The sequence below is a fragment of the Anas acuta genome, chromosome 1, assembly GCF_963932015.1.
Source record: "Anas acuta chromosome 1, bAnaAcu1.1, whole genome shotgun sequence".
Taxonomy (NCBI): domain Eukaryota; kingdom Metazoa; phylum Chordata; class Aves; order Anseriformes; family Anatidae; genus Anas; species Anas acuta.
Window position 1 is genome coordinate 123,404,445 of NC_088979.1, and position 25,357 is coordinate 123,429,801.

Consider the following 25,357-nt stretch of genomic DNA (forward strand, 5'->3'; position numbering starts at 1 on the left):
AAGGGGCGGGCGCGGGCCGGGAGCCGCCACTGACCTTCGGCTGCGCCCGGGACGCGCTGCTCGCTGCCACCCCCCTGCTCCTCCTCACCGCCCCCGCCATGGCGCCCAGGAAGTTCTTCGTGGGGGGCAACTGGAAGATGAACGGCGACAAGAAGAGCCTGGGCGAGCTGATCCACACGCTGAACGGCGCCAAGCTCTCGGCCGACACGGGTGAGGGCGCGGCCGCACGTCGCGCACGTCCCGCGCCGAAATGTCAGAGGGCGGCCGTGAGGGAGCGGGGAGCGGGGGGTGGGGGGGGGGGCCCTAAATATAAGGATAAATATAAATAAATGCGGCCGCGCTAAAAATACCGCGACACCGGATCCCGGCCGCCTCCTCCGGTAGCGTGGGCAGCGGGGGGGAGCCGGGCCCCGTGGGGCTGGGGCTGGGGCCTCCTGCCCCGGGGCTCCCTCAGGGCGCTGAGGCGGCCCCGCCAGGCCCTGCCCCCATCCGCACCCCTTTGCCCTCCTTTATCGCTCCAGGAGGCCCCCTGCAGCCCCCCTGCCCCGCTGAGGGGCGCAGAGTGCAGCATTGCAGCTGGGGTCGCTCAGGCTGTGCCCCCAGAGCGTGCTGTTATAATCCCAGGTGTAACCCGATGCTGCCCTTTCCCCCCCCGGTTCAGCATAGCCTCTGCAGCAGGGCAGGATTCCTGCCCGGTTCCTTGGTTGGGCCGTTTCCAAGGGACCCTGCGTGAACTGGCTGAGGGGCCTGCCTCTCTGCACGGTCTCACCTATCTGGCTGCTGGAAAGGGTTTCCTCCTTGCTGTCGAGGCATCAGATAGCAGGGATATTCCTGCTTTCTGATGCTGCAGCAGGTCCCCCAAATGTCATGCATGCTGAGCCTTCCTGGCAGAGGGTAGGGAAGGAAATGGTGACCTCTTAAGTCATCAGGCTCAGGGTTGGGTGCAGTTTCTGCCCCCGGCTCTTCCTGAAAGTGGCCTTTTTCTCTGCCTTCCAGAGGTGGTTTGTGGAGCTCCTTCAATCTACCTTGACTTTGCCCGTCAGAAGCTTGATGCAAAGATTGGAGTTGCAGCACAGAACTGCTACAAGGTGCCAAAGGGTGCTTTCACAGGAGAGATTAGGTGAGCCCAAAGAGAAGTGCAAGGCCAGCGTGGCTCTGCAAAGTTTAGTGCCTCCAGATGTGAATTAATACTCTCACCTCCTTTCTCCTCAGCCCAGCAATGATCAAAGATATTGGAGCTGCATGGGTGATTCTGGGCCACTCAGAGCGAAGGCATGTTTTTGGAGAGTCCGATGAGGTGAGAGGCTGTGGGATGGAGAGATGGTACAGATCAGATAGGTCTGTGAAGGCTGGAGGGATGGGCAGTTTGTGGGAAAGAGGAACAGGAATAGGTGTGACTGTCACTTGCCTTTTTCTCTTCCATTCCCAGCTGATTGGGCAGAAGGTGGCTCATGCTCTAGCTGAGGGCCTTGGTGTCATTGCCTGCATTGGAGAGAAGCTGGATGAGAGAGAAGCTGGCATAACAGAGAAAGTGGTTTTTGAACAGACCAAGGCCATTGCTGGTAAGGGAAGAAAATGGGCTTTTTCCTCTTCATACACATGGGAAATGGCCATTATGGCCTTTCTGCCTGTTCCTGGCCTTTCTGGAAGGCCTGCAGATACATTGGTGGGAGTGCTGCCACAGTAATTATCGTGTTAATAAAAGGTCTGCATGTTCCAGAAAGCTTTCCAGGTCTACCCTTCCCAGCGTGAAGTACTGTGCTTGCTTACACCTTCTCCTTTCTCCCCAGATAACGTGAAGGACTGGAGTAAAGTGGTTCTTGCCTACGAGCCAGTTTGGGCTATTGGAACTGGTAAAACTGCAACCCCCCAACAGGTATGAGCAGGGGCAAGGTGACCTCATACCTGGCTGACCCTTCCTGTTCCAGAGGTCCTGCCAGATGATGGAACAAGACGGTTCCTTCTTTGGAAGGGAGCTGCACACAGGATGGTCTGGTCCTCAGTGGGACTCTTTCTGTTCCATTGCAGGCCCAGGAAGTTCATGAGAAGCTGCGGGGATGGCTCAAAAGCCACGTATCTGATGCTGTTGCTCAATCAACTAGGATCATCTATGGAGGTAAAGGAACCTGAAGCCCCTTCCCAGTGCAGGAAGCACTTAGATCTCTGCTTGTTGCTGCAGCTGTACAGCACTGCTCTGCTAATGAGGAAATAGGAGGTTGGCAGAGCATGAGGCACTAATTGTTGGTGCCTCAGGCTGTCTACATCTGTTAAAAATACCATTCTCTGCTCATCTCTTAAAATCCTGTTCCCTCCTTAGGTTCAGTCACTGGTAGCAACTGTAAGGAGCTGGCCTCTCAGCATGACGTGGATGGCTTTCTTGTCGGCGGAGCTTCCCTCAAGCCAGAGTTTGTGGATATTATCAACGCCAAACACTGAAGCTCCAACAAGGAGCAGTCCCTTAACGGTTCAAAGCAAGAAACAGAAGCACGAAGGGACCTTTCATTGCACATGTCTAAGTACAGAGGCCTCTTCTGAGGCTTCCCCCCCAACCACGGTCATTGTTCTAGCTGTGCTGCTAACCCCCACCACCCTGTTGGAGTCCTGTCAGTGTCAGCTTGTCTCAGCAGTCTCTGAATTGGCAAAATCCTCGGTTTTCTGTTGAGCTGTTTGAGCCCACAGTCAACTTGGCCATTGCCTCCCCCTTTGAACGCAGTGCTACGGGTAGAGATGGCCGTTAGTGCTGGGGGAGGAGGAAGGAACCACCATGTGCTGCATCCTGCAGGCCCATCAGCAAGGGGCCTGGTAGCTTAGACCTTTGTGAGACACCTTACCTCACCGATGTCCTGTACTGAACAATAAATGAAAGGGAAATTAAAAAAAGTGGTGTGTCTTGGATCTTATTCAGGAGTGATTAAGGACAAGGTGTGTCCAGAACTGGCATACTTGCTCCTGGTGAGCTCACTCCTGGCTGCAAGAGAGTAACAGGGTTTGGGTTTTCGGTCTTGTTTGTGGGTTTTTGTGGCTGGTGGTTTGGGGTTTCTTTTGTTTGCTAAATTACTCCAATAGGCATTGCACAGCTTCAACCTGTACTTTGCCATTGCAGCGCTTGCTTAGGGCACGCCCCAAAGCACCTTTCATCTTTCCCATTGCAGCTCTCTGGGTCCGTGATGCTCTGTGTGCACCTATTCCAGCAGGTGTGGGAGCACCTGCCTGTCCCACCGCTGAGCTGATCTTTCCAGGCAGGCCTGGTGAAGGGCTGGTTTTGAGCCTCGTTACCTGTGAGAACTGGTGGTTGATTTTGCTGCCCATTAAGTGAGCCCCCTCTTCGTCTTCGCACAGGAAATTTTCAGGCTGTGTGCTGAGACTTTGCTTACAGCCACGTGGTGGGGGATAGGAAAGGAAAGCCAGACCAGAGCTGGGAGCTTTTAGGTAGCGCAAAGGGCAATGAAAATGGAAGTGCCTGGTGAGGAGGAGCTTAACCGAGGCGGCGCATCACTGGGTGTGTGGGCAGCGCGCTGCTACACAGCAGGCATGCAGAAGGGGGACTCGGTTAACGCGTGCCTGAGAGATCCTCTCCCACCCCATGCTGTCCGTTCTGCGGTACTTGTGCTCCTGGCACCTTCCTCCCCTCGCACTCCGGCTGTTGGAGCCTCCAATAAAGCAGGGGGTGAGGGTGGTCCGAGCCTGAGCAGGTAAGGGATGGAGGAGGAGCATCCGAGGAGCTCTGCCATGCTGCAGCCACAGCAGCGGCTCCGGGGAGGGATGGGGCCGGTCCCGGAGCGCCCCCCGGTGCCCGGCCTCTGTCCGGGACACCCCCCTGCAGTGATGGGAGCAGCAGGCTGAGGATGAAGGCTGTGACAGCAGCACGGAGACGGCTGCTACGTGCTCTATGTGCCCGGAGGGGCGTGCAGAAGAGGACGTTTCAAGATTATTTTTTTTTCCCTTTGAAATCTCTGTGGCTTCTGCAAACAAAGCGCTTCTGAGCGGCTGTTGGGGCACGGCCTCAATCTGGCCCTGCCACAATTAGAGCGTTTGGGGACTTGCAGGGACAGGGACTGTGCCTGCAGGCTGCCAGCAGCCGGCGTGCCGGGGCACTCGCAGGACGAGCCTCAGGCTGCGGCTCCGCTGTCAGCTCTGCTGCTGCCCAGCCCTGCCTGAAGAGCGGCTCGGCAAGAGCCCAGGAAAGTGACCTACATAGACAAAACAGATGGGAGCGGAGCAGCGCTCTCGCTGTTTTCAGGGGAATACAGGCACACAAAAACATTTAATGAGGAGTAGAGTCGTGGACAATAATCTCTGCATCAGCAGCAACCTCGGCTTTCTTCTTTTTGCACGCTTTCTGGCAGGAAGGAGCACAGCTCTGTTGAGTGGAAAAGCTGCCAGATCCTCACCCTGACTGAGAATTGTAGTAGCTGGATCTTAAATGTGATGCTGCTAGGGGGAAGGCGTACTGTGCCATATGTGCCAGCCCCAGCTCCAACCAGGGGCCAGGCTGAGCTTTCGTTCCCAGTAGGCACAAGCACAAACACACCTGTACATCACATGTGTGTGTATGCACATGGATGGCCACGCAGGTAACTCAGAGCACTCTTGTGAACCCAGGCAGTGCTGGCAGCCTTGTCCCATGCCCCTCTGGCTGAACAGGACAGGGGGCTACTAGCGAACACATCCATAGGTAGGCACCCATGCGTGGACCCTGGGGCTTTCCCTGGGACAACAGCTACAAATAGCCAGGTACCGTTCTGCCTCCCCCTCCTGCTGTTGTCTCTCTGTGCTCCTTTCTGAGTGTGCAGAGGAGATTTTACCACTTAACCTAACAGTTGCCTCCTTCCTGATCAGTATAGTTTGGGATTTTATTTTATTTATTTTGTATACCCTGAATAAAAACTCTCTTTTGAAGATTTCAATTTCCCTGTATAATTTGTCCTGTCTAAAAAAGGTCTTTGGTCATCTGGAAACAAAACAACTCAACCATGTGTTGCTATTGTAAGACTCACATAAAACATGCATACAGACATGCATTACTTCTTCCAGTCCATTCTTCAGCATAAAGGAGAGAAGAATGGGAAGAAAAGCATGTTGCTGCTTTTCTTCCTGCGCTGACTCTAAGGATTCACTGAAGGGCTCCCTAAAGCTCCTGGAAAACAAAAGCAACAGCCAGAAAGCTTTCATTCAGTATGGTGGGTTGTTTTTGCAGGAGATAGAATGGTAAAAAATAATAATAATAATGTATGGGTTAATGCAGGTGGAGTAAGAGATCGGCACTGGGGTGTCAAGGGATGAGGCAGGGGACACTGGTGGTGGCTTGCTTATGGTCCTGAGCACGGAGGAGTGCTCTGCAGCAGGAACAGCAGCTGATGCATGAGCTGCAGGAGCTGGGGCTCTCATGCCTGGCAGTCATGTGTTGACCACACGAGCAGCACACGCTGAGCAGCAGAGCCAGCGTGGCACTGACCCTGCAGGGACTTTACCCAGAGTCTGTGAGGGAACAAAGTGCAGGAAGGGGGTAGGGCCTTGGACTTTGGCACTCGCTGCAAAACATGGACAGCCATCAGCTGCAAGCAGAGCTCCTGGCTCTGGGGGTGCTGTGCACCATCGGCCAGCACTCGCTCCCTGGCCCAGGGGGTGAGCATCACACACCACAACTCCGGGGCTGGGCAAGTGGCCTCCAGTGGTCCCTTCCCACCGAAATTATCCTTTGACTCTCTGAATGCGCTCCTGTGAGCTGTGGATGTCACTGAGCTAGGAAGGGCTGGGAGCACTGGGGAGTGTAGAGGGGGCTCTCAAAGTGATTCCGGAGAAGCCTGAGGCGTGCCCTGAGCTTTCCAGACAGGATTTACTACTAAAAATGACAGGGCGCTGCAGTGAGGGCGGCGAGCCACGGCAATCAGGCGGGAGGGCTGTTAGCAGAAGGGCGGCGAGGAAAGAAGCCACGGGCAGCTCGCATCGCCCAGCGGGGCACGGCAGCGCTCCGTGGGAAGCAGGGCACTGATTCCAGCATGCACTCGCTGGGACTGTGTGGAAAATACGGGAAAATGTGGGAAAATCGGGGCCGAGGCCCGGCGCTGTCGGTCAGCGCGGTTGCTATGGCGGAGGCGCGGGGCCCGCCCCGGCTCCCATGGCAGCGCAGCGGCCGCAGCTCAAGGCCGGGGGTCCGTGAAGAAAGCGGGGCGTAAAGATGGAGGAGGAGGAGCTGGGCGAGGAGGAGCACCTCCGCCAGGAGGAGGAGGAGGAGGAGGAGGAGGAGAAGGAGAAGGAAGAGGAGGAGGAGGCGCTGTCGGAGCAGGAGGAGGAAAAGCAGGTGAGGCAGGCCCCGTGCTGGAGCTGGCGGGGGCAGCCGGCCTCGCCTCGCCTCCGCCATTTGCTGGTGCTCTGTCCCCCAGGTGCTCGTCCCGTGCCCCCTGACCGAGGAGATGCTGCAGGAGGGCCTCTCCCTCCTCTGCAAAACCGGCAATGGCCTGGCGCACGCCTACGTCAAGTTTGAGGCCAAGTACAAGTGAGTGCCCAACGCACCGCAGGAGGAGGCCTCCTCCCCGCAGCCACTGGCCATCAGTGGCTGGCCTCCAGCAGCGGGAGCATCCAGGACATGTTCGCCACGCAGTCTGTGCTTGTTCCACCTTCTGCCCCAAACCTCCACCACAGCCAGACACACTGGTGTCTGTGTCCCCACAGTGTGAGAGGAGCCCATCCCTTGCCCTACACTGTGGTCTCTATGGGCACCTGAGCAGGGCACCCTCTCACAGACACTTTAAGAAATACCCGCTCCAGATAACTGCTAAACTTTAAAATATGCACTTGTAAGTATGGTGCCATGGTGGCTTTGGGGCGGTGTGGAGCCTCAGCCCCATCCAAATAATCCCAGAGCTGACAGACCTCAGAAAGACCAGCCCTATAGGTGACTAGACTGGCTTTTTCCCACTAGGAAAGTCCTTACTCGCAGTCCTCGGTGTTGCCACTGCTGTCTAGCAGACCCACCCACCAGGTTTATCCTTTTTCCTGCTCTGGTTCTTCCCTCTCCTGACAGCTACAGTTCAATGGGAAGAAGTAATCCCTATGCCAGGAACACAGGTCCACTCCCTGGCATTCAGCCTTGTTTACAGCATATCTGGCCTGTCCCTGTTGCCTGCCTTTTTCCTCCTTCATGCAAAGCTTCCTAGGACAGCAGGGAAGTGGGAGAGGAGGAAGCCCTCCTTCCCAGCGTGGTGAGGAGCTGGCAGCGGGGGGGGGGGGGGGGGAGATATGAGAGGTGTTTTCTTCACATCCTCTCTCCCATAGGGACTTGACAGACATCAGCCTCCTCGAATGCTTTATTCACCTGCGCTACGTGGACTTGTCAGAGAACAAGCTGCAAGATTTGTCTCCACTGAGCAGCCTAACCCACCTGCTTTGGCTGAAGGTGGATGGGAATCTGCTTACCAGTGCCCGCATGCAGGAGCTGCCTTACCTCCAGATCATCAGCTTTGCTCACAACCACATCAAGGATATGGAAGGCATTACTCACCCCTGCTTATCCAACCTCAGCCTTAAAGGTGATACAGACCACCTCTTTTTGCTCTTGTGCACATAGGAAGCTCGCTTTGAGTGGGATTAACTCTCTCTCATTGTTTCTTCCTCCTCTGCACTCAGGAAATAAAATCCGGACAGCGCTGGGCCTGAGTCAAGCACTGTTCAGCCTGCATAACCTGGAGCTGCGAGGAAACATGCTAGAGAGCACTGCAGGGCTCAATCTGCCCAAGCTCAAGAGCCTCTATCTGGTAAGGGAGCCTCCAGCTTGGGAAACGGGAGTGAGATGCCGCAAAGCCTGGCATCTTCAGGCAGTGGGAGGAGGGGAGACACTGTCCCCTTCAAAGCAGCATCATTTACATGCTAGCCCATTCGGTTCAGTCTTCACAGCATGAGAGGAACAGATTTCAGAGAGCTGCAGAAACAAATCTCTCTCCTTTTGGGTAGATCCTTCTATTATGTCTGCTCAAACAGTGCAAAAGAAGTAGCAGCTGACCACTAATTGCTCTGCAGAGAGCAGGGAGGTTGGCAATGTGCAGTGCATTGCGTTCTTCCTTCCCAGCCGCCTAAGGGACAGCAGTTTTCTTTTCTTGGCAGTGTTAGGCAAGGTCACACTCCATGTGCTGCAGGACCTCAGAGGTCAGTGGTGTGCTCCAGGTGGCACAGGGGGAGGTGATGCCTCTTTCTTCTCTCTGATGGGCCTAATCAAATATGAGTTTAACAACAGCACAGTGATATGATTCATATATCTCTTCAGCTGCCAGAAAAGAAACCGATTAAACATCACAGTGAAACTAAGATAGAAGAAGCAATTTCCTTATATCATAAACAATTGCCTCAGGGAACATTCACTCCTAGAGACACAAGTGAAGCAAGTATGTTAGCTTACTCCCATATATCACACAGTACTACAACTTGCAAAGACTAGATTGGTGTCCTGAGTCATTACCTCTGAAAAAGCAATTAAAGATGATAAAGGTTTTCAAAAACTACAGGGTTTCATTTCGTCAATACTCCCTGACAGAAAGCACTGAGGAGATTGCTTGCTGAGATTGCCTTCCATTTTCCGGTGAAAAACTAGATCTTAGGGCTACAGGTGCTGGAAGAAGGGAGGAAGTGGATAAGTCACTAGATACAATATGCAATTTCTAAGTAAAAACAGTCACTTTAGTGGGTGATTGGAGGGAAGCAAAAGCAGCATGTATATTTACAGAAATTTCCTGAGATGGCTGAGGAATTCCTGAGCTACACATCTGGGGCAGGCAAACTGTAAGACATGAGTATCAAAACTAGAACAACTGATTAATGTCTCAGGAGTCCTATGGGCCTGAATTTGTCTCTCATGTCCACCTGCTTGCCAAACTGTTTTGGAGGGGGATCTCTTCCAGTACTGCTTTGCTTCCTGTGTAAAGATTTTGGTATTACTAGGGCCATAGGTAGCTGAAGCTGATGCCGCAAGGACAGGGTTCAAGGCATCCATCCGTTAGGAATTCAAAGGTCAATTTAAAGGAACTAAATCAAATTTGGTTAATGTATGACGCAGTTACCAATGAAACTTGGAATTCACAAAGTCACAGCACTAGCTGGAAAACCAGGAGCTGAAGTGTGGTGCTTCAAACTGCATCAGCTTCCAGATCACTGCTGTCAGCAGGGCTGTGTTGCTTCCTCTTCATTGTCCAGCAGCGGTGGCAAAGATTAGCTACAGCAAGGTCAGGGTACGCAAGAAATGGAGAGGGAGCCATGGGCAACATTTTATAATAGCTTTCCCTATGAAATGGTGGCGTCACATCCATGCGAGGAACTGGTATATTAGGCGAGGTGATGACGTGATCATTTAATTAAAGGTGTCGTTTGAAATGTTCTTTGATTTAAGGGGAAAAAAAAAAGGGGAAAAATCCCTTCTTCATTGTCCTGTTAGTGCTTGCAGGGACAGATCCTTTGAAACTATTCACACTGGTGTAATGGAGGAAGCAAGAGTGATAGCAGGTTGCTATTCATTTCACAGCCCAGTGGTCTGTGAGGTCCCCACACCAATTCCCACACACACTCCTGATTTCCTCTGAAGTGAAATTTACAAATCCACCCTGGCTTTTTTTAATTTGTTCACACTACCTTCACTAAATTTCAGTCTTCCCTCCTTCTTGCATCAAATTATCCTCTTTACTTGGCCCAGCAGGTCCAGAGTCTCCCTTGTCCAATTTCCACTGAAGTCCTCCTTTTCTGCAAAATGTCGTTTCCCAAAGTGACCCTGTCCCGCACTGTTCTCCCATCCCACCAGTTCAGACTGTGCCGCTTTGATTAAACGTGGGCATGGACCATAGCACTGCCTGGGTGTGAGAAAGGCACAGAGCACAGTGCCACTGTTGTGGTTTAGCCCAGCAGGCAGATAAGCACCACACAGCTGTTCACTCACTCCCCCTCTCTGTAGGACTGGGAGAGAAAATTGTGAGAAAAACATTTAAACTTGTGGGCTGAGATAAAGAGGGAAGGGAAGGGAAGGGAAGGGAAGGGAAGGGAAGGGAAGGGAAGGGAAGGGAAGGGAAGGGAAGGGAAGGGAAGGGAAGGGAAGGGAAGGGAAGGGAAGGGAAGGGAAGGGAAGGGAAGGGAAGGGAAGGGAAGGGAAGGGAAGGGAAGGGAAGGGAAGGGAAGGGAAGGGAAGGGAAGGGAAGGGAAGGGAAGGGAAGGGAAGGGAAGGGATCACCTGGTATGGAATATCCCCTTGGCCAGTTTGGGTCAACTATCCTGGTTGTGTCCCTGCTTCTTGTGCATCCCCAGCTTCTCATTAGCAGGGCAGTAGGAGACGTTAAAAAGTCCTTGACTCTGCAAGCACTGCTCAGCAACAACTAAAACATCAGTGTGTTATCAACATTATTTTCCTCCTAAATCCTAAACACGGCACCATTCCAGCCACTATGGAGAAAATGAACTCTCCCAAGACAGGTGGTACCTCTCTCCATCTCCTGTTCCCGTATCTGCATCCTTAGAGACTACAGCCCTAAGCCACAGTTGCAAGTGAAGTCTGCTCAGCTCTGGGCTGGAGTATGTGGCGGGAATGATGTAATTGCCAAGGATTTCCCAAATTTGGCTGCCCAACACCATGAGCATCCTGATCCAGCTTTGATGCTAGCACTGCTGCTGGCCCGGGGCTGGGCAGGAGGCCTCTAGTGGTCTTTTCCAGCCAAAAATGTGCTGTGAAACTATTGCTGAAATTAAGAACTTTGTGTTTCCCTATCTCATAACGCAGAGCACAGTGAAGTGAATGAAGTCAATGGTGGGGAATTTTAAACTGGGAAGACAAATACTTCCTGCCATAAAATTGTCAGATTTGTTGCAAGAAGCTGTTCTTTTGGACAGCTAATAAATATTATAGTAAGAAACACTTAAATCAACCAACAGCCCCTAGATCCTCTGCCAGGATCGTGCAGCCTGCCTCTCGTTCTAGAGGATTAGAAGGGGAGACTTCTTGGCAGGAGATTTCTCCCACAAGAGAAGCAGCTGGCACTGGAAGATCCCTAGACTACATGGACTATGGGACTGCGAGGGGCTGCTGATTCACACCTTAAATACACTTGTGCTGTGCTCAGGTCCTTGCTTTCCACGCAGTTGCTCCCTGAGGCCGTAGGGGCTCAGATTAGGCACTGCCATGGACGGGGGTGCTGTGCTGGCAGTAGAGCAGGTGACTCAGTGCTACATGCCCTGGTAAATCTGAATCATGGCACATCTCTACCAGCATAAATAGAGGCTGTGTTGGGAAAAAAATGTCTCATCTGGGGTGTTTTTTGTCTCAGTCACCAAGTGGTGGTATGGGTGGTATAGAGTGGTAGGGAGCCTGAAGGCTAGAAAGAGCTTGACAGGCCAGAAATAACCGCTGTTCCCTCTCCTGTGTGGCCCTCTTTTTCCTGCTCTCTTCCTGTCTCCCTGCTGAGGCCCAGAACGCCCTCAGGAGCCTTGAGGGCCTGGAGGCGCTGGAGCAGCTGACAACCCTGCACCTGCGGGACAACCAGCTCGAAGCCCTGGATGGATTCAGTAGCAGCATGAAGTGCCTGCAGTACCTCAACCTACGGTGGGTCCTCCTTGCTTCGCGTCGGGGCTGGAGACCCCTTCATCAGGCTGTTCTCCCGTTTAGGTCCTCAGGGTTTTCTGTTTTCTCTGGAAGCCAAATGGGTTGATCTTCACAGCCTATAGCTAGCGTTCAGGGCTCAGCTGTCTAGCACTGTAATAGCCAGGACTCTTTCAGGCTTCGCAGAAAAGCTCTACCTCTCCAGTCATTCTCTGATCCCACATCATACTTTTCCTTCGTGTACTGGCCCTGAGCACAAGTGCCCTTTACTTCCAGGCATTTGCTATAAAGGGAAATGGCAATATCAGACAATTCTGTTTGGGCACAGAGAAATCCAGAGATGTTGGATTTGTCCCCCGCTTTGGGGAGCTCCAGACAGATATAGATTTTAGATCAGAGTATCACGCTGCTAAGTTTTGCTTTGTCTTGTCAGCTTACTGCTCTGAAGAGACCTTTCTACTTCCATATATCTCTACCACACACTGTGCTCCCTTTTCTTCAGGAACAATGGGATCAGCACCTTCGAGGAAGTGGCAAAACTGCAGGTGCTCCCCATGCTGAAGGCGCTGGTGCTGTTGGACAATCCATGCTCTGACGAAACCAATTACCGGCTGGAGGTCCTGGTCCTGCTGCCGCACCTGGAACGCCTCGACAAGGAATCGTTCGAGCAAGATGAGCGTGCAGAGGCAAACGAAATCCGCCAGAAAAGGCAGGAAGAGGAGAAGGTAAGAACAGCACAGGGCAGGGGGTGGGGAGTAAGAAGCGTGTAAAGACAGAGGATCAGACGTGCTGATAAGCCACTCCTCTAGATTACGTGATGAAAGGGCTGAGGGAGGTCAATCCCAAGGGCAGAGGAGCCTGCAACAGAGTGGGCTTCACAACCTGCTTGCCATTCCTGGCCCCAATAGCACAAGTGAGAGGTGAAAGGGAAAAAGAAGTCAGGCATTTAACATCTCTGTTCCTTCTTCAGGAAACGGAGGGATCTCTCCAGGGTGATATGACCGAGTGACCCCAGGTTTTAATACCCATCTCCTGTGAAGATTTGGAGATGCCTTCCCCCACGTGTGTGGCTGGCAAAGCAAGAGCTGCAGGTGTCAGCACTACCTCCACCTCGTTTTGCCCCTGGCAAAGGGAGCAGGGTTACCCGCCCTGGTCCTGGGCGCTGCCCTGAGTTACTGCAGTGTTTTTGCAGTCACTGCATGCATATATGCTAAGCGGGCCCAAGAGGGAACAGGGGAGAGTTACAAGTTGTCTGTTTTCATTTATGGCTCCAAAAATCCTACAAGATCTCCTGATTTGAATAAAAATAATTAATGAGACCGGAGCGCCTGGAACTGTTTATCCTGCCCACCCACTCCTCTTCCCCGGCTCCCTCACCCTCGTCTGTCTCTGTCTGCGCCCTGCCTGCCTCCCTCCCTTTCCCTCTCCATCCCCTACGTGCTGTTTGCAAAGCTGTGCCGAATCCTGACTCATCGCAGCTCCGGGTCACATGCTGCCGTCCCGGCCCTATTAGGGGCGGCTCCATCCTGCTGCTGCCGCCGCTGTTGGCTCAGAGGACACAGCATCTCCCCTTGAGGTCCCGCAGCCCTCCTCGGCTCCATCCTCCCTGCCAGCACCGTCTCAGTTTCTCGTTCACCCCCGCCCTCGGGAGGTAAGTGTCTCCCCGTGGCCAGCTGCATGCACCCCGTGCCCTCCAAACCCCACAGGGACCCGGGTCCCTTGCAGGGGAGGACCACGGCTGAGCAAAACTCCCCTCGCTTCCTCCCCCCTGCTCCTCCCCCCGATTTCTCCTCACCCCCACCCTTCTCACTTGGCTCTCGTATTTTAATTTCAGGTGCTCCCTCCTTCCCTATCGTTTCAGGATCGTTTCAGATGCGAATCTGGGCAAATTCGAGGGGAAAGGGGGTTGGGGGGGACACACCACAACCAGCAAACACAGGTGGTGCTCCCAAGGGCACCGCAGGGAGATGCTGTGGGATGGAGCTTTCCCCGGGGGGGAAGGGGCTGGCAGTGGGGAGAGGCAGAGCTCAGTTTGGGGACCGCTGGGGGAAAGGACCCCGGCTGAGAGCAGACCGCCCCCCCAGCTTCCCGAGGTGCTGACACAAACACAAGAGCACAGCCCTTGGTCTTCCTGGGAGAAGGAGGGAGGAGGGGAAACGCTTTCCTCTCATCCCAACCCCACACCGCACGGAGGGAGGGGGGGCAGCAGGGAGAGGAGGTGACAGGCGAGCAGGAGGGAGCTGCATCAGCCACGACACTGCAGCAGTGCGGGCTTCCTGGCAGCAGTGCCCAGCCCGGGGGAACCGCAGCAGCAGCACCAGGGGCCCCAGCAGGCAGGGCTGGTGCTGCTGGTGGCTTGGGGCAGAGGTGCAGTGCTGGCCCACTCGGCAGGGAAGGGGGCTTCCACGAAGTAGCGCCCACGATGCAGCAGTGCAATGCCAGGGTGCCCTCTGCTCGAGGGAGGCTGCCCTCTCCTCCTCACTGTGTCAACGGGTTCCCGGCTATGGCTCTGTCCCAATCCCTTATCCCAGCTTATCCGCCTCTGACCTCCTTTCAGGGCGGCGCAGCTGATGCCAGGGATTTTCGGGTGGCTCTTTGCACTGTTCCACAGAGGGCAAACAGTGGGGGGGACAAGGGGAGGCAGCAGAAGTGGAGAAAAGGGTATAGAGAATGGAGGGGGAAGAAGAGATGCAGCGAGTGATGGAGTGGGGCTAGCAAGGTTGTCATTTGGCTTCCTTGGAGCTGCCCCAAAATAGAGCAGGGGGATGCAGGCAGAGGGATGTGACAGGGGAAGCATCATCACATAAACAGGGGCACAGCATCTGACACAGGTCTTGTCATCAGGCCCCCGCTGTGCCAAAACTCACTTTAACAGGGTGCTGGTCCTCCCTCCCCTGCGGAGGCTGCTGGGGCACAGCCAGGGCACTGCTGTGAAGGAAGCTTGCAGCTGCGCAGGCACGGCTCTGGAGGAAGCTCCTGCGGTGCGTGCCAGATGGCGTGAGGAGCGCTGCCAGCACGGCTGAGGGGATCCCAGCCCAGATGGACACCGTGAAGGGCCCCCGCGCAGGCTTCAGAGAGTCCTGGTTTCCCCCACCGAAACTCCCCAGCACTGCAAGCTTTGGGTGAAACTTCAAAGCAGGGTGATTTCCTCACAGCCCTCTGATTTCCATGCACCGGAGGCAAGGGGATCAGGAGCTGCCCCTGCCTTCTCCAGCCTGTTTCTTAGCCCCTCTCCCTGCCACGATGCCCTTTTGCAGCAGCCCCAACACACGTGCATGGGCTAAGCTCCCGTGCTGGCCGTACCCCATGCACACAGACCGAGGTGTGATTCTGGCTGAGATAAAAAAAACAAAAAACAAACAAAAAAAACACCTGCTGCCCCAGGCTTGCCCCCCCTGCACCGAGTTCACAGGGTTCCAGCTCCACTTGGTTTTAAATGAATTGTCTGGGGGTGCCAGGGGGAGAAAACCTAGCGAAGGCAGCGGGTAGCAGTGGCAGACATTTGGCAGGATCCTGCTCCCTGACATTGCACAGCCCCGCAGCTAGCTGGGGGACGTGGGGAGACATGCAAGGCTGGTCTGGGGGGAATAGAAAGGTGGGTTGGGGTGGACAGAGCTATGCTGGAGACCCTAGAGGGCAAATTCCAGCAAAAGAGGCTCTCCCAAGCAGCCATCCTCACCCACGAGCATGTTGTTCTCCTCGGGTTTCAACGAGTGCATCCAAAATGTCAGAGTACCTCACCCCCCCACCCTTGTCGGATAGAGACACCTCCTCCATCCTGTCAGACACGGTGGGGCTGTGAGCTTTGGGCAGCCCCAGCACCTGAGCCAGCCATGTTTCCCTCCCTCTGCCCTCAGAGCTGTTCCTCCTCTGTGTCAGCACGCAAAATGGCTGCCCAGGCCACCGGGGGATGGCGCGTTCCTGGGGCAGCTCCCCTTGCTCTGCGGAGGGGTGAGGAGAGGCAGAGGCACAGCACGGGCTCCCCTGGGCCCACTGGGGATGCTCCTCACCCCCCATGGGGAAAAATGAGGTGCTGGGAGCCCCGGCACCAGGCTGGGGCTGTGCCAGCTCAGCCCTCCCTCTCTGCTGCCCGGGCTTCTGTGGTGTTTTGTGCCTGCTGTCCTTACTCCCACCATAAGCCCTGGGAAGGGGGGCACGTACCTGCTGCACAGGGCAGGAGTGGGGAGCTCCCTATTTGCTGTCTGGGTGGACTGAAACGGAGCATCAGCTCCTGGATGAAATATGGGCAGTTTCCCATATTCTGGGCTCTGGACTGCATTTTTCACATCTCCCCTACAGTCTAAAATTGCTTAGAGTTTGAGCTCCAGTCCCTAAGAGAGCTCTTCCCTGGGCATCCTTCTTGCTGCCCAGACATTAGGAGGGTGAGCACCAGGTCCTGAGTGCAGTCTGAGGCCTCTCAGAGCTCAGCATGTCTTCTCTCCTGCTCACAGAGTCACCATGGCGGTCGAGAGGATCCATGCCCGAGAGATCCTGGATTCCCGTGGGAACCCCACTGTTGAGGTGGACTTGTACACACACAAAGGTAAGCGGGTGAGGACGAGAGGTGCAGGTAAGTCCTGCCCATGCCAGAGGGGCTGGGTCTGCACAGCAGCCTTGGCCAAGAGTAGGTGGGATCAGTGAGCTCCCAGGAAAGAGGCAAATCTGGTGCCTGCTTGTGACCCTGTGAGACACGTGCAGCTGAGTGCCATGCAGATGGCTTGGCCCAGGTGTCTGATAGTAGCAGGGGTGGTTAGCTTCATTAGCGTAGACATAATTATGTATATATTTATGTTCTATCCACGCAATGCCCTCCTGCAGCTGTGCTTTTGCTCCTGGGACACATCACAAGTTTGGAAGTACTCCATGGCCACGCTCATGGAGTTGTGGCAAGGTTTGTCCCTGAGATCTCTGTGCAGGCATGTATGTGTCTCAAATGGAAGAGCTACAACTGCCCTGGGCCAAAAGCTAAGGTGGGCTGAGAGGTGTGAGGAGGCCGTGTGGCATCCAACTAGTCTCTTCTTTCTTCACTGAGGTAAAAATGCAGCCCCAGTCTGGCAGCTGTGTGTCAGTCTGCCTCCGGAAGGGGGCAGGTAGGGGTACCAGGACGAGGGCTGAAAAGCCAGATTTCTGCATGTTATTTGTAGTTCTGGGAACAGCGCAGACCTCTTAGTGGCTGAGATCCAGGTTTCCCAGTCTGGAAACTCGGGGTGGATTTCTTTCTGTTATGTTGGTGTTCCACCTCTGACAAGACCAGCCATATGCAGCCAGCAGGGCTGTTGGCATACATGGTTGCTGTGTCTTTTTGCCAGAAGCAGAACACGAGAGCTTTCTCTCCTCATCCTCTGCTCTGCTCACGCACATGTTTTGCCCTCCCTCAGGCATGTTTCGTGCAGCGGTCCCCAGCGGTGCCTCCACTGGTATCTACGAAGCACTGGAGCTCCGAGACAACGACAAGTCCCGTTTCCTTGGAAAAGGTGGGGAGGTGCCTGCTCTGCACCCTGTGTCCGGGGCTGCCTGCTCGTGGGGCTCCACCAGAGGGTACTGCTCATCCGCTAACGTAATGTGCCCTCCGTGGGACCTTGGAGCACAGGCTTAGTGTCACTGAAAGATCAGGCCTCGATCTTCCCCTCGCTGTCTCCCTCTCTCAGACTCTCTACTGGTCCTCTCCCTCCCTCTCTCCATTCTCTTCTTTGCCTCACCCTCTCTCTCTCTCTTTCTTTCTCTGTCTATTCCTTTCTTTAGGGGTCCTGCAGGCCGTGGATCATATCAACAGCACTGTCGCCCCAGCTCTCGTGGGCTCTGTAAGGATTTCTCTTTGTTCTCCCTTGTTGAACGCTTACTCTGTTCCGTCTCTTTCCACCTGATCTCTGTTTCTGCCTCTCTTCATCTCACTGGGTTGACAGACACAGCGATGCTCTCTGTGAACCCGGGCACACCCCTCCTGCCCTCCATGCTTGTATGTGTCCGCAGGGATCTTTTCTCTGAGCAGAAAGGATTTAACCCTACCTGGTCCACTGCAGCATCTGTACGGCCTAACTAACGCCCTTGGCGCTCCCCGTAGAGCTCTCTCCCTCTTCCAGATGTGCTCCTCCTCAAGCACCTACTACCACCCACACGTCTGCTGCCTCACACCCTTTCTGTCCCACCTTCTTCTCCTGCAGCACTCACGGTGTGGTGGGCGATGGCCATACCTCTGCGCGATCTGGCAGCACCCCCTGCACGGCCTGCGGCCCTGCAGGGCGCTGGGTGGTGTCACATCCGTAAGCCCTTCACGAGCAAAGACCTGCAGCCTGCTCTGAAGAGAGCTGAGCTAATGCCACACATCGCACCCCGTGCAGCCTGCGAGGGGTCTGGCTGAGAGCCCAGCTCCCCTCAGCCCTGAGAAATGTGTGGCCTGGTGGAGGGCTCCCCACATCGGGCCTCACCCCGCTCTCCACCCCCTTCCCAGGCACAGCTCCCTCCAGTTTACATTCGCTTGCTTGGGGTTGAGCATGTACTGTTTTGCCAAGCTTCTGTGTAGCCATAGCACCACAAAGCTCCCTGGAAGCTGCCAAAAGGCTGGGTAAATCCTCAAGTGAGTCCTGAGTGCTGAGCTCTGTGTGGCCTCGCCTGGGCTGCCGCCGATCCTTCATCCAACGCAGGTGCACCTACAGCGCACTGCAGTAACATCATCCTGGTTACCTAATCCGACTACATGCCAAGGCACTGATATCCAGAGCTTTGTGTGTATATATTCCCCCACAAGCCAAAAAAAAAAATGTCCATGTCCCCCCAGCTTCTGCATCAACATCTCCTTCCTCACAGAGGAGAGTCAACAACTCTTCCCAACCTCCCCTTCTCAGGAGCTCCTTCTTTCTTGCAGGGCCTCTCCGTTGTAGATCAAGAGAAGATTGACAATCTGATGCTTGAGATGGATGGCACAGAGAACAAATGTAATTTTTTTATTTGTTTTGGTCTGGGAATCAAAGAGCATAGGCGGGTGGAGGGAGGGTTGGAGTGGGTGAGACCAAGGCTGGCCTGGCAAGGGGACCTGTGGGGCAGGAGGGAGGCACTAGAGAATCTTAACTCCTAATTTTTGCCCACAGCCAAGTTTGGTGCCAATGCTATCCTGGGAGTTTCGCTGGCTGTGTGCAAGGCAGGAGCTGCAGAGAAGGATGTCCCCCTGTATCGGCATATTGCTGACCTGGCTGGCAACTCTGATCTCATCCTTCCTGTGCCAGTAAGACTCTGTCCTTGGCATCCCCATTCAGAAACTTCTAAAGAAACTCCTAAGAATGTGTTGGGAGGTAGAGAAGGAAGGGATACAGGACTGAAACATCAGCTGAATGCATTGTCAGGAAAGCAAGCTAAAGCCTGAGATTTGTCAGGGAAGGACTCAAGAGCAAAATGCCTGTTCCTGGAGTGGTGCATAAGGTTCTGCCCTGCCCATCACCACAAGAGGAAAGGGGAACTGGAAAAGGCTCAGGAGAGGATAAGAGAGAGATCAAAGATGTGGACCAGCTTTCGTAAAGGGAAGGACTATGTAAACTAGGAGGTTTCAATATGGAAAGAGGGGCTGAGAAGGACACAGACATTGTGGTGGAGGTTGATTGAGGATCAACCACTCCCTCTTAGCGCAAGAACCAGAGGGGCATCATGTGAACCCTCTGGGGCACAGTTCAAGAAAAGGGTAGCTGCCCTCTGAAGCTCCTTCACAAAGGGTATTATAGATGCTAAATTTTTTGTTGGGCTCAAGGAGAAAGAGAGACTGATGTAGCATTGCCGAATGCACAGACAGACATATACAGCTTGGGAGAGCTCCTGGAGGGAAACTGGTGGGAAAGTCCTCTCTGGTCGTTTGCTTTGAGCCACTGTTAGAAGGAGGATCCTGGGCTGTATGTGGCTTTGGTCTGATGCTCTGCAGCTGATGTGTTGTGTTATTCTGTGGGGTATGGTATGCTATGAATGGACATAGTTACCCATCTGAGAGCCTTGTCCAGGCGGTACAAAGACAGGTTGCTTCAGCTCTGATTCTCTTCTGGGCTCTTCCAGGCTTTCAATGTGATCAACGGAGGCTCCCATGCAGGCAACAAGTTGGCCATGCAGGAGTTCATGATCCTGCCTGTGGGAGCTGAAAGTTTCCGTGATGCCATGCGCATTGGGGCTGAAGTCTATCACAACCTCAAGAGTGTCATCAAGGAGAAATACGGAAAGGATGCTACCAATGTGGGTGATGAGGGAGGCTTTGCCCCCAACATCCTGGAAAACAGTGAAGGTGAGAGCCACACAATGGTGGGGTACCCCTGCCTGCAGTGCTGTGACCAAGGCCTTTCTACACCCAGCTCACAGCATTCCCCAAACATTGGTTCAAAGTGTGATGCCTTGAGGATATGGACCTCCTCCTGTGTTAGGGGATGGCTTCTAAGCTCCTCCTCCTTGGGGTGACCTTGATCTGTTCACAGACTCTCCATACAAATCTTTCATACATGTGCAGACCTTCCCAAGGCTTCTCCATGACTTGTCACTGAGCTGTGGTATTGTATTTTAATTCTTGCTCATCCCTTTGGATGCAGCATCCACAGCCCCGTGGCATATTCATGCTGTGCTCTGGGCTCCTTTCTCCCTCTCCCATCACACCATCAGACCGTCATTGTCATCTGGCGCTCAGGATCTTCCTAGGGGAGGTTCCTACTGGAAGTCAGAGCTCTCTGCATGAGCTGACTCTCCTGAATGCAACTCTCCTCCTTCCAGCTCTGGAGCTCCTCAAGGAAGCTATCGACAAGGCTGGCTACACAGACAAAATTGTCATCGGTATGGATGTGGCAGCCTCTGAGTTCTACCGGGATGGCAAATATGACCTGGACTTCAAGTCCCCAGATGACCCAAGCCGCTACATTTCTGCAGACGAGCTCGGTGACCTTTACCAAAGCTTTGTACGTGATTATCCAGGTGAGCTGCTCTGCTTGGCAGTAGGGAATCAGCACTGGTGTTGCATACGTAACAGGTGCATCCCTTTCATGTTCTGGGGATGGGAAGAAAGGTGAGTTTTGACTCCTGTCTCTTCTGTTGCCCCGTCAGTGGTGTCCATTGAGGATCCCTTTGACCAAGATGACTGGGAGGCCTGGTCCAAGTTCACAGCCAATGTTGGGATTCAGATAGTGGGAGACGACCTGACGGTGACAAACCCCAAGCGGATTGAGCGAGCTGTCGAAGAGAAGGCCTGCAACTGCCTCCTGCTCAAAGTCAACCAGATTGGATCCATCACGGAGGCCATCCAAGCGTGAGTCCACCCTGCTGCCACTGCTGTTCTGTCAAAGGGCTGGTGGAGAACCGCAGCAGGGTGTCATGCTATTTGTTGGATGAATAGATCTGTGTCTCTAGCAGAGAGGATGCTGAGGGTGGGAGGAGAGGGTGCCTGGATCTCCCCCTGTGCAGGTGGTGGGTAGAGGAGTGGGAGCTACTGATTGCCTTTCTTGTTCCTTGCAGCTGCAAGTTGGCCCAGGAGAATGGCTGGGGTGTGATGGTGAGTCACCGGTCTGGGGAGACTGAAGACACTTTCATTGCTGACCTGGTTGTAGGACTGTGCACTGGGCAGGTAGGTGAAACCCAGGCTATGCGCAGGCTTGGAGGAAAATGAGGTGTGAAGACAGCATCCCCTGCTCCCCCCATGGGGAAACTGGTGCCAGTCCTAGGTGTGGCTTACAGTGTTTTGTTTTGGGAAATGCTTTACAGATAAAGACGGGTGCTCCCTGCAGGTCTGAACGCCTGGCTAAATACAACCAGCTCATGAGGTAAGGGGCTGCAGGGACAGAAACACAGAAGAGAGAATGGGGAATAACTAATTGGTGTGGGAGAAGCTGGAAGCTCAAGGGCAGGAGGGGGAGCTTGTGGGGGAAATGGTAAGAAGACAAGGTACAGAGGTGAAAGTAGGAACCTGGGGAGATCTCTGGAGCAGACTCCTTCCCTCTGCCTTGGCATGGTGGTGTGCTCCCCCTGTCCCCAGCAGCTGGTGGGGACAGAGCTCCGCTGTCCCATTTCAGCTTCCTGGCTGATGCACTCCACCCCTCAGACGCCCTGGTGCCTCTGATGCTCCCTCACAGCAAGGGCCTGATGTTTGCTGTCTCTCTCTCCTGCAGGATTGAGGAAGAGCTTGGCGATGAAGCACGTTTTGCTGGACACAATTTTCGCAACCCAAGTGTTCTTTGAACATTGTCCCCAGGGCACAGCCACCCTGCTGCTCTTTCCCACATCACAGACTCTGAATCCCCCTTCCCTCCACCGCTTCCTTTTTTGCTCTTTCTTCCCCCTCTGTCACCTGGTTTCCTCTCACCTCAGAGCCGCATGAGTTCAGGTATCCCTGGCTAGATGTACCCAGGTGAAGGTTGAAAGAGAGGTCTGCACCTTGTCCCTTGCTTTGGGGTCATAAGCATTTCTGGATCTAGGCATTTTGTGTCCTTTATTTTTGTGCGGGGCCATGTCTGAGTCACTCTGTTCACATATTAGACTATGGGAGCGTGCTGCCCAGTGCGCTTACGTTGTACACCAAAGTATGTGCCGTGAACATGCGTGCGTCGGCTGGTGTCTTTGGACAAGTGTCGCGCCTGTAGCTGTGTTTGGACGAGTGTCACCAGTGGCTCGCTCTCATCGTGCATGTGTGTAGGTGTGCGTGTACTGGCCTACAGCGTCATCGTGCCCCAGGCGTGTTTGTGCTGAGCCGTGGTGGGACCCAAGCGTCTCTCCCTTCCACTCCGAGTGCCGTGCTGTGTTGAGCTGTGCTTGCCAGCAGCTTGGTGTTGAAGTGCACCACTGTCCATCACTGGCTGTCTGTGTGTGTGCTGTCAGTCTCCGGGCTCTGTGAGGTCTTGTGGGTCAGCGCATAGTACCGTGGGGCGATATATTAAAACACAGTCATAAAAAAAAAAGTAACATGCTCTCATTTGCTTCTCTTGACCTTCTGTGTTTCCATCCCTCTTGCACTCCTTCACCCTCTCCTCCACCTCTGTCTGCTTTACCTTCTGGACAGCCCGTGCTCAGCAGAGCAACAGACTACAGAACCCTAAACTCAATTAAAATGTATTTCACACCTCAGATGCCTGGCTTGGCCTGATGTTTCTCTCTCTTATGTCACTATCTGGGGAATGGGAACATTTTGCCATCAGAGCAGAGGAGGATCATGCAGAAAGGTAACTGAAGCAAGCAGAAGGGGTTGGCAAGAGAAAGGCGAGGCCCAGGCACCCCTCCCCTGCTCCTTTCACAGGGGAATATCGAGGGAAGGGCAGGTGGGAGGGTGCCAATCCCCCCCAAAACCACACTGCACACTGCTGGGCAGGGGTTTTAACCGTGTCCTGCGCTGATGCACCAGACCCCCGGGCAGGCCAGCTGCCCACTTGACACCTAGTGCTGGTAAGCTGCAACTGCAGCTTTTGGGGAGAGAAAAAGCAGTCAGCAGCCCCTCTGCGTGCTCAGCTCCTGCAAACCTCCTCAGCGCACACCCCGAGCCCTCTGCATCGCCTTCTGGGAGCTGTAGTTCGGGCACGGCCGCTGGAAAGCTCCATTTTCACTGGGAAGTGAAGTCCCCCCAGGTAGCCTGCACTGCCCATTTAAACAGCCAGCACATCATGAGATATATATCGCATTCCCTTTGCCTCGGAAATTTGGTTATAGTATATATATATATACACCTAATGTATAGCTATATATATATATACCCATGTAAAGGGAAACATTTCTGGGGTGGGTTTTCCTTTAACTCTCAAACCATATTCTGTTTAGATGGCACTTTCGGAGCAGTGTCTAGCTGTTAAAGGGAGAATTTAACACTACCCCCCCGAAGCCTGCAGAATCGCTCTTTCAGGGGTAAATAGGTGTGCGTGCCCATCAAGGAGCTGGAAGGGGAAATGTCAGTGAATGAGGGTTGTTGTGGGGTACACAGGGAAGCCTTAATGATGGGTAGCAACTGAATTTCTTCGTGTTTTTGTTTTTTGTCTCTCTCCAGAATGATGGAGTGGTATTAAACCTTGGTAAACCAACATCTTTAACCCAGGAGGCTGTCAGAGACATTTTTCTGTTAAACATTTGACAAGAGTTCTAAAAAACGGGGTGCTGGGTAGCTCCTATAATGTGCTCAGCACGTTACAGGTGAAGAAGAGTGGTCGGTTCTGTGGCTGGAAGACTAAATGCAGGCAGGTCGCACAGGAGGATCTCATGAAGCTCGCTTTGCTGGGCAAAGAAGAGCTCACCGGAGCATTTTATGCCTCAGTGAGACAGCTGAACTGGGGCGATGGGTGAGGCTGCCACCCTTGCCATTCTGCACCTCCTCACTTCTAGAGGTTGCCAGAACCCCAGATGAATGAAATGAACCTCCACAGCTAACAGCTCCCTGAGCTGCAGCCCAGGCCCAATTAGCTTGATGAAATGGGAAGCTGAGGCAGGTCATTGCTCCATTTGGTGTCACCACGCCATCTCCACCGTGGGACAGCCATAGCTGGGAGGTTGCTTAGACGAGGCAATGAAGTTTATTACCTTTTTGGTGTTCCATTTACCAATAAACACCAGCTCACAAGTATCATTTGTATGAGCTCTGGAGAATACACCAAGAGACGCCATCTGGTGTGGCCCTAGGTGGGGTCTGCGTGACAGAAAGCCTTTCCCCAGGCCTAGCACAGGCGAGAGGGCTTGCTTGATTATTCTTCTCATCAAGGATATTACTACATGCTGTGTGTCTGTACTGTCAAAGGGGAAACGTGGCTCTGTGTATTTTTAGAACCACAGTTTCACAGAAGGATTGAGATGGCAAGGGCTGTCTGGACATCTCCATGCCAAGCTCCTCTGTGAAGTAGGGCTGACTCCAGGGGTATATCAGGGCTATATCTCCAAGGGGAGATTCCCCAGCCCCTCTGGGCACCTGTGCCCATGCTGAAACACTCTCAGGGAGGAGGTTTGTCTTTTATCTAGTTAGAATTTTCCTTCTTGCAAATTTTGAAACCATTTCGCTGTCCATCTGGCAGAAGATCTTGGCTCTGACTTTGCTATAACCTCCTCAGTCCCGCTTCCCCCCAATAAAACAACCAAACAAAAAGCTGAAGAGAGCAATTAGTTCCCCCTTAACCTTTCTCTTCTCCAGACAGACAGAATCAGTTCCTTCAGCCTCCCCTTTCATGCCACGGGCTGCAGCACCTTAACCACCTCATTGGACTCCCTTTCACTGAAAAGCTCGGCCTTATTACTGGAGATGCTGCTTCTTATCCACAATTAAGACCTCAGAAGTCAGGATTACACAAAATGCAAATTGTTACCCTGCTTCCAGTCCTGTTTCTCTTTTGAATCACGTCTCTGATGTCATTTCATAGACTAAGATTGCATGCGTCACAGGAGACAGGCCACCTTTCAGCAACTTCTGGAAACAGAGCTAAACCTACTAAAATTTTCATGAGGTCTTGGGGTGTCTGCCTGTCCCCCGAAGTAAATAGGGACGCTAGCATCTTGATAATGAAATTTGTTTAAGCTAAAATTTTGATCTCAGGCACTGACTTCGTTATGGAAGATGATGACGTGAATACTTCCTGGGACTTGGCTTTGTGTTTAAATAAACTTGGGGTCACCGGGCTGCCTGCTGCTACTGATACAAGAAGATTATTTAGATGGAATACGGAGATGTTGAAGCAATAACAGCCATTGTTCGTCTCATTTTGTAGCTTTCACAGCAGCTTTTCCCCAGGTGACAACAGGCTATCTTAGTGATTTGGATATTTGTGTTTAGTGTCCACAAAGCAGGGATTTTGACAAGATCTTCCTCCTTTCTTGAATTATCACTTT

The 25,357-nt window shown here is 53.5% G+C and overlaps 3 protein-coding genes across 5 annotated transcripts; all 3 read left to right on the forward strand.

Moving 5' to 3' along the window:
• The first annotated feature begins 14 nt into the window (after positions 1 to 14).
• On the forward strand, positions 15 to 2,880 carry TPI1 (triosephosphate isomerase 1). Its single transcript, XM_068699734.1, has 7 exons — positions 15 to 210; positions 997 to 1,120; positions 1,213 to 1,297; positions 1,430 to 1,562; positions 1,791 to 1,876; positions 2,029 to 2,116; positions 2,318 to 2,880. Exons 1-7 carry the CDS (start codon positions 99 to 101, stop codon positions 2,434 to 2,436), a joined length of 747 nt encoding a protein of 248 aa, XP_068555835.1. The 5' UTR covers positions 15 to 98; the 3' UTR covers positions 2,437 to 2,880.
• A 2,349-nt stretch (positions 2,881 to 5,229) lies between these two features.
• LRRC23 (leucine rich repeat containing 23) lies at positions 5,230 to 12,882 on the forward strand. 2 transcript variants are annotated; one of them, XM_068699709.1, is made up of 7 exons: positions 5,230 to 6,301; positions 6,384 to 6,496; positions 7,276 to 7,529; positions 7,627 to 7,754; positions 11,436 to 11,566; positions 12,066 to 12,288; positions 12,534 to 12,882. In XM_068699709.1, the coding sequence occupies exons 1-7, from the start codon at positions 6,179 to 6,181 to the stop codon at positions 12,570 to 12,572; spliced, it is 1,011 nt and encodes a 336-aa protein (XP_068555810.1). In that variant the 5' UTR covers positions 5,230 to 6,178; the 3' UTR covers positions 12,573 to 12,882. The 2 variants fall into 2 exon arrangements, with proteins under 2 accessions (XP_068555810.1, XP_068555805.1); XM_068699704.1 differs by having other exon boundaries at positions 5,235 to 6,301; positions 11,430 to 11,566.
• Positions 12,883 to 13,055: 173 nt separating this feature from the next.
• On the forward strand, positions 13,056 to 22,630 carry ENO2 (enolase 2). Of its 2 annotated transcripts, none has more exons than XM_068699679.1 (11): positions 13,056 to 13,214; positions 16,015 to 16,106; positions 16,942 to 17,037; positions 18,426 to 18,495; positions 18,649 to 18,782; positions 19,595 to 19,817; positions 20,294 to 20,491; positions 20,621 to 20,822; positions 21,029 to 21,137; positions 21,275 to 21,333; positions 21,679 to 22,630. In XM_068699679.1, exons 2-11 carry the CDS (start codon positions 16,041 to 16,043, stop codon positions 21,746 to 21,748), a joined length of 1,227 nt encoding a protein of 408 aa, XP_068555780.1. In that variant the 5' UTR covers positions 13,056 to 13,214; positions 16,015 to 16,040; the 3' UTR covers positions 21,749 to 22,630. The 2 variants fall into 2 exon arrangements, with proteins under 2 accessions (XP_068555780.1, XP_068555772.1); XM_068699671.1 differs by lacking the exon at positions 13,056 to 13,214 and adding an exon at positions 17,306 to 17,364 and having other exon boundaries at positions 16,022 to 16,106.
• The last annotated feature ends 2,727 nt before the right edge of the window (positions 22,631 to 25,357 follow it).

Bases quoted from the DNA above. Each gene is read 5' to 3' on its own strand.
- TPI1 (XM_068699734.1), top strand. From the start codon at position 99: ATGGCGCCCAGGAAGTTCTTCGTGGGGGGCAACTGGAAGATGAACGGC. The intron at 1,298-1,429 runs GTGAGAGGCTGT...TTCCATTCCCAG, and splicing joins TTTTTGGAGAGTCCGATGAG to CTGATTGGGCAGAAGGTGGC. The intron at 1,563-1,790 runs GTAAGGGAAGAA...CTTTCTCCCCAG, and splicing joins ACAGACCAAGGCCATTGCTG to ATAACGTGAAGGACTGGAGT.
- LRRC23 (XM_068699704.1), top strand. From the start codon at position 6,179: ATGGAGGAGGAGGAGCTGGGCGAGGAGGAGCACCTCCGCCAGGAGGAG. The intron at 6,302-6,383 runs GTGAGGCAGGCC...TCTGTCCCCCAG, and splicing joins AGCAGGAGGAGGAAAAGCAG to GTGCTCGTCCCGTGCCCCCT. The intron at 6,497-7,275 runs GTGAGTGCCCAA...TCTCTCCCATAG, and splicing joins AAGTTTGAGGCCAAGTACAA to GGACTTGACAGACATCAGCC.
- ENO2 (XM_068699671.1), top strand. From the start codon at position 16,022: ATGGCGGTCGAGAGGATCCATGCCCGAGAGATCCTGGATTCCCGTGGG. The intron at 18,783-19,594 runs GTAAGACTCTGT...GGGCTCTTCCAG, and splicing joins ATCTCATCCTTCCTGTGCCA to GCTTTCAATGTGATCAACGG. The intron at 21,334-21,678 runs GTAAGGGGCTGC...TCTCTCCTGCAG, and splicing joins AAATACAACCAGCTCATGAG to GATTGAGGAAGAGCTTGGCG.